General features: G+C 43.4%; 1 protein-coding gene across 5 annotated transcripts in view; it reads left to right on the forward strand.

The window, feature by feature from the left end:
* LOC122267941 (glutamate receptor ionotropic, NMDA 2B-like) overlaps positions 1–7500 on the forward strand; it is a 79518-nt gene that overhangs the window by 56513 nt on the left and 15505 nt on the right. For all 5 annotated transcript variants that reach the window (XM_086555517.1, XM_086555520.1, XM_086555516.1 and 2 more), the window contains 2 exons: positions 5143–5324; positions 5462–5697. In XM_086555517.1, coding sequence (XP_086411643.1) covers positions 5143–5324; positions 5462–5697 — 418 coding nt within the window. The remainder of the gene's footprint in view (positions 1–5142; positions 5325–5461; positions 5698–7500) is intronic.

The following is a 7500-nucleotide window of genomic DNA, read 5'->3' on the forward strand; positions in this document are numbered from 1 at the left end:
ATGAAAGCTACCAATGAAAGCTACCAATGAAAACTACCAATGAAAGCTACCAATGAAAACTACCAATGAAAACTACCAATGAAAGCTACCAATGAAAGCTACCGCTGGCGCCAATGTAAGCCAGCCCTGCCAGCAATTTAAGCTCGGCGGTCGTACTGACATAGTTGGCGACGGAGACACGCTGATATACTTGCACTTTATTGGTCCAGGAGTTCGCCCTTCGGATGGCAGAGTAAAGGTCAGCGTCCTCTGGGGGGAGACGAGGTGAAGGCGCTCCCCCGAGCTGTGCTCCTGCCGTTGGAAGAGTGCTGTCTCTCTCTGCTCTGCCCTGGGTTCCTTCTGTGTCCTTCTTAAGCACGAATCTTGAGTCGCTTTCTAAGCCTCAGAGCTTCCGCTAACAAACGCAGCTGTCCGGGGCGGGGCGGCTGCACTTTAGAGGCGGAAGCGGACACAGGAACTGACTGCCAGCGATATAGCATTGAATTAAGTAGAAAAGTATAATCAATGTCTTAGGTCACATGACATGCAAAATCAGTGCCTTACAACAACAACCCAGGATGAGGAGCCAAACGAAGATGGATCGAAAGCTGTCGAGACGTGAGCGAGGATGAAGGGATAGTGGCGAAAATTGGCCGACGAACAACGTAATATACAATGCGGGAGACGGGCTGTTCTGCGCTCTCATTTCCTTCTTTCCTTCCTTCCTTCTTTCCTTCCTTCCTTCCTTCATTCCTTTTGGTCCACAACTCGTTCGTGGATGCCATATGCTGTTTATCTGCTTGTTCTTATGAATGTCTGACGCCACATACCAATATCTCCAATGTTTGACGTTTAGATCCGGTTGTTTGATGCACGTGGACGCATATGGACGCATGCGAGTGCTTTTGCGTGCCATGATAGCCGTCGGCCCGCGACGATTTCCGGATTCATTAGAGGCAAATGGATCCCCGCCGCTTACGGGATTCGCTTGCGGATTGGCCGCCCTGTCCGTCGAGGATACCGCCCGCCGAGTAATGAATGCGTTAACGACCATGGAGTTACAAAGCCTGCCTGTGTCACAAGATCACTTCTGCAAAAACATGCCCTTATAAGCAATAAGGGCGAAGTTGTCTGTTTATGGTATGGAATTTTTTATGTGGTTTTATTACTGGAACTATTGTCTCACGTCCACGTCATTGCTCTTTGTGGCTTATGTTTCTAATGTTCTTGTCCTTCAGTCCAGACCTTCTTTTTATTTTGGTTCATATATCATTTTTCGTATTACTTTTCTCTGGGAAAAAACAGCATTCGCGCGTTTACCCACGTCTCAAAGCTTATAAAATACACTCTTTTGAAACATTAGGTGTCTGTCTCTAGTGGCTCGACTGACCCAGTCTGAAATTTGGATTGAGGCGCGTGTCCGCCGAGTGTTTCTGATGCAGCGTCCCAGGCAGTGGACATCCATTCTCTGAGGCATGGGCGGCCGGTGACACTTGCTGACCTCAGATGCCCATAATAGCTTTTACCTTCAGTGTGGCCGGATGTTCACCCTCCTTCCTTCTCTTCCCTCCTCTTCATTACGGACCATCCTACCGCGTGGCCTTTTGCCAACTGCAACCATCTCAGTCTCAATCCCCAAAGGGCAAGATTTATCTTGCGATTCAAAAACCTTTAATCTGAATCTGAATGTCGGGGCGCGTGCTTTCCAAAAGGGTTACAGACTTTCAAGTCTGCCATTTAAAGGACTGGCGGTGCCACGAAGCCGAGAGCTTGTCAGTAGTAAGATATTTTGATAAAGCATACTCATCATATTTATCCACCGACATACGTAGGCATTCAATTGCACAAATGTGCTTTCCATAGCAAGCACAACTGCACTAGACAAAACATTATGGTATACAAACATCAGCGAGAGCGGGCGCGAGGACAAGCGACGGGCAGACTTGACCTAATGGCACGAAGGCGGCCATGGCATCCATTAGTCGCGGCTAGTACAATCTCTCTGTCATGTGGCGTCGCGTCATTAATTTCTCCCCCCCCCCTCCTCGGACTCATTTCTTCCGGCCAAAGGATCTTCGTTAATCAGACTTGAGCCGTCCATGAGGCATCCGTGTTTGCGTCTAGGATTTCCCTTCCTGTCCCTCCCGCTGCGGCGACTCTCCGTCTGAGGCCTCGTCCCTCTCCTGCTCTGCTTCCTTCGCCAATCTTCTGCGTCCTTGCTCATTCGGTTTCTTTTCCCTTTCCTGAGGTATTCTTTCGGCGACTATTTATGCCTTCCCCTATTCTCCTCCTTTACGTGTGTGTGTGTGTGTGTGTGTGTGTGTGTGTGTGTGCTAATCTTCTCTTAGTTTTTATTCTACCCAGTGCCTAATCGTCCTAATTTTTTTCCATGATCTTTATTTCTGGTGATGGAAGTCGAAATAAAATGCAATATGAATAATGTGCAGGTTTCCCTGTCCTATCCCAACAATTCTAACCCTTTATCTTCACGCACACGCGAAAAGGAGAAGCCCATGTGTTTATGCGGCATGAAGGAAGCCCAGGTTCTACCAGCTGTGATGGGCATTATTGTATTCGGGCTTGAGTGAAATCCATAATGCCAAGAAAATTAGATGATATTGCGGGCTCATCGTCAACTTCCGCGCGCCTCCGCTAGATGTCTCTCCTCATCAACATGAACCTATACTGCCTGGAAATAAAGTTACTTTAGATGCCAACAGATGTCACTTCTCATTTCGTTTTGATTATGGTTGGGTTGCGCAAGGTATTTTAAGATTATTACATTATCATTATTATCATTATTATTATTGTTATTATCATTATTATTATAATTATTATCATTATTATCATTATCATTATTATCAGTATTACTATTATTTTTGTTGTTGTTATCATTATCATTATCATCATCATTATCATTACTTGATAGTAATGATAATGATAATCATCGTTATTATCACTATAGTTGTTATCATCATTATTATCAATATTATCATAATCATTGTTATTATCACTATTATTATTATTATCATTAATATTAATACTATTATCTTTATCATTTTTTATTATTATTGTTATTATTATTTTTGTTATTATTATTATTATTATCATTATCATTATCATTATTATCATTATTATTGCTGTTATATAGTATGCATGTCTATAAATATACGTATATTTTTTATAGGGGGGGAAGGGTTAAGCGACACCAGATCAGAGTTAATTACCAGAAATGTCAATGATTCCACGAGATGGTGAGTTAGAAATTATATGTGTAACAATACATCGATATGTCGGAAACGCATATTACCAAACTGATTATAGTCATGCGGCACAATGTAGGCCTACTGCTGCATATCGATCTATACAGATGACTAAATGTGTATGTGATGAATGCATTCATTTATTTTTTCATGTAGAGAAAAAATATCACAATGCCCTCCATGCATACATTAAACGTATGCGGACATTGATCTTTTCACCTTTACGAATTTTGGAAAAGATCACTGAGAATTATTCCGAGGCGCGACGGCCGAACTGAATAAAGCATTTCTTTCCGTGATTGTTGACTGACTACCTTAATGAGTGACGCGAAGAGGGACTCACTGCGGGTATGCCGCTGTTTCCTTAGAATCAAAGGAATAGACAAGGAACCGGCGTCTTTTAAAAGGATTTGCTTGCGCTTCCGTGTGCTCACTTCAACCCACACACTTGACTCGCTCCACATAGAACGTGCATGAATTTGATCCGTTTCTTCGGTGTAAATGGAGAATGTTCCTGAAGCGATCCCACGGCGGATATTCGCTACACTTCAGCTAATGGTAGCGTTTTTCTGATAACTTCTGCACAAATGGCGAGCATAACCATCCATCTACAAACACACGCTTGGGTAAACAGAGATGTTGTTTTTCCGCAGACTATATATTCTTCTCATGAATGTTTCAGAATTGCCGATGCCGTCGAGAGCACCCGATACGGAACAGCAATCTCCAGCTCTCGAAAGTCAGAGATAACGGCCGCCCGAAATCGCCTGGTCGGAATGGACACATATTAGCGGTCGGAAAAGCGCTTGTGTGACCGCGCCGTAAAGGATAGGCCGTGAGCCAGCATGACTATTTAGGCACGAGAGTCTGTGAGGAGAAAACAACTCGAAAAGTGGAGCAGAGCGGAATACACCAAGACAGCGCCCCCGCCCCCGCCCTCACGGCCCCGGGCGTCCAACATAGGCTATCCCTCGTGCATCCTATTCACCTGACCTCGCTCTATGTGATTTTTCCCCTAAAATTAAAAAATGACCTGCGTGGAAAACGTTTTGATGGCGTTAATTAAGTGAAGCAAAAATCGCAGGTTGCAGTGAGGATCTTGAATGCAGAGTTCGAAAGTAGCAGAAACGTTGGGAAGACTACTTTGAGATGGACTCGAGTTTCGCGTTGAAAAACTAAATGAAATATATTTTCAAAGCAATTTTTGCTTTTAGGGGGTTGCCCCTCGTATGCACACATTTGTGTGTGTGTGTGTGTGTGTGTGTGTGTGTGTGTGTGTGTGTGTGTGTGTGTGTGCAAAAGTTACTAGGCAGTCGTGGAAAGGATTAAAATGGCCACTTTTCTTTGAGACAAATACTGAAAAGTGTAAAGTACTTAACGGTTTACCTTTTGTTTCTATAATAGGGTAACTTTCCCATCTGTCCAGATCCCTTGTCTGTCGTTAAGAATAACTAATTCTGCAGACATTACAGTTACTTAGGGCTTTTTGATCTTAAGAACAAAGCGGAGATGGGTTAGAGGTACATAGTGTGTCCAGATGCTCGTTACATGGCGATCCTGAATAGACGAGGGTGTTTAGTGAAATGAAGTTGCTCGCCATAACGATGTATTTCATCAGCAACATAGGGTGCTTGACGTGAGTGAATGCCATCGCCTAAAAAGCCAAAGATCAGCCCAGATTGGTGCTAGAATATATGGTTTTCCCTCCAGGCTCAAGTCTGTAAATATATTGAAAGCATCAGTCATGCGAGACACTGAAGTGCGAAGTTTGATGAAAGAAAGTCGTTAGTTTTTTATCTGTCTACTCTATATGCATGTGTGTTAACATTATAGAAGCGAAAGTAATATTTACCTTGAATTAGAGAAGAATAACAACGACACACCTTTTCCCGGCCACCAGGAAACTGGACGCCTTTTTGTACGACGCAACAGTCCTCGAGTATCTGGTCGGGCAGGACGACGAGTGCCGTCTCCTCACCGTCGGCTCTTGGTATGCGCTGACGGGCTACGGCGTCGCCTTCGCCAGGAAGTCGAAATACCTAGAGATGTTTAACGAACAGATCATGAAATACCGAGAGATTGGTAAGTGACGCGAGTGTTTGTGACATCGGTCATTATGCAAAGGTATATTTACTTGTGTGGTTATGTGTTTGCAGGACAGGATGGGGTTCCTTTCATTAACATTCTTCCCAATATTCCTGTTACCTTTTCCTACGCAGGAGATCTGGAGAGGATCGCCAGATTTTGGTTCACGGGCGCCTGCAAACCCAACAAGCAGCAGAAATCTTCGAGTAAACCCTTGGCCCTCGAGCAGTTTATGTCCACTTTCCTGTTGCTAGGCTGTGGCATCCTGCTCGCCCTCCTGCTGCTGGGCCTTGAGCACGTCTATTTCAAGTACTTTCGCCAGTATGTGGCCAGGTCTGAGACGGGCACCTGCTGTGCCCTTTTAAGTATGGTGAGTATTGCATATACTGCCGCTCCCGCACGTGTCTACATGTGTGTAGATAGGTCTCACTGATTGTTTGTGTGTGTGCTTGCGTGTGCGTGTATGCTATCAGTGGAAATAAATGATGCTAAACATAGTAAGTAAAATGAGCATATCTAAATTGTTGGACACATCTTGTTCGTAAACTGTTAAGATTCTATTGACTTCCATTTAACTATGCGCGTTTGACTGTTCAGGGGAAAATGTGCAATAAGTAATGATCACGCAATATGTCTTGCTATTTACGCCCGGGAATTCAGGTGCGCCGAGTGTAATATGATGCAAAAATCTCCTCATTATATCAGTTTACGAGGCAATAATACCTTCATATATTGCATTATTAATGGTTGGACGAACACGTTGAGTCGCGTTGCATTTTATCAATAAGACTTTGTTTACGATCTGGTGATCCTGTTTTGTTTTTGTCTTTTCGTAATTCTCTTTGGAGAGAAGTGGATTAAGTCATAGCTTTGGATAATGTTAGTAACTCTCAGCGAAATCCCATGAACTCAAGGAACTCAAGCTAATGAAATCGCGTTCTGGCAAGGAAAAAACAGCAGCCTCTTGATTTCCCTGCCCCGTCGGCCATTTTCTGCCGCGTAAAAAATGTAATAACCTGAGATACCTGGAGATATGAAGCGTGGAACACCAGCACATATTTCAGATCTCGGGATATTCAGACCGGCCAGAAAGGCGATTCTTCACCATACAAGGAATGGCAATGAAACAGCCTTCATCCTTGATTAATCGCTTGCCTTTCTCGGTCTCTGTTCATCTTCTCTTTCTCGTTCTCTGTTCATCTTCTCTTTCTCGGACTCTGTCCATCTTCTCTTTCTTTCTCTGTTCATCTTCTCTTTCTCGTTCTCTGTTCATCTTCTCTTTCTCGTTCTCTGTTCATCTTCTCTTTCTCGTTCTCTGTTCATCTTCTCTTTCTCGTTCTCTGTTCATCTTCTCTTTCTCGGTCTCTGTTCATCTTCTCTTTCTCGTTCTCTGTTCATCTTCTTTCTGTTTCCCTGTCTTTCTTCTATTTCTGGTTCTCTGTTCATCTTCTCTTTCCCGTTCTCTGTTCTTCTCTTTCTCGTTCTGTTCATCTTTCTCGGTCTGTTCATCTTCTTTCTTCTTGTTCTCTCTGTTCTTCTCTCTTTCTCGTTCTCTGTTCATCTTCTCTTTCTCGTTCTCTGTTCATCTTCTCTTTCTCGTTCTCTGTTCATCTTCTCTTTCTCGTTCTCTGTTCATCTTCTCTTTCTCGTTCTCTGTTCATCTTCTCTTTCTCGTTCTCTGTTCATCTTCTCTTTCTCGTTCTCTGTTCATCTTCTTTCTTGTTCTCTGTTCATCTTCTCTTTCTCGTTCTCTGTTCATCTTCTTTCTCGTTTTCTGTTCATCTTCTGTTTCTCGGTCTCTGTTCATCTTCTCTTTCTCGTTCTCTGTTCATCTTCTCTTTCTCGTTCTCTGTTCATCTTCTCTTTCTCGTTCTCTGTTCATCTTCTCTTTCTCGTTCTCTGTTCATCTTCTCTTTCTCGTTCTCTGTTCATCTTCTGTTTCTCGGTCTCTGTTCATCTTCTCTTTCTCGGTCTCTGTTCATCTTCTCTTTCTTGTTCTCTGTTCATCTTCTCTTTCTCGTTCTCTGTTCATCTTCTCTTTCTCGTTCTCTGTTCATCTTCTCTTTCTCGTTCTCTGTTCATCTTCTCTTTCTCGTTCTCTGTTCATCTTCTCTTTCTCGTTCTCTGTTCATCTTCTCTTTCTCGTTCTCTGTTCATCTTCTCTTTCTCGTTC

Source organism: Penaeus japonicus, unplaced genomic scaffold (assembly GCF_977035675.1).
Source record: "Penaeus japonicus unplaced genomic scaffold, GWHDUDI00000001_assembly GWHDUDI00000031, whole genome shotgun sequence".
Lineage (NCBI taxonomy): Eukaryota > Metazoa > Arthropoda > Malacostraca > Decapoda > Penaeidae > Penaeus > Penaeus japonicus.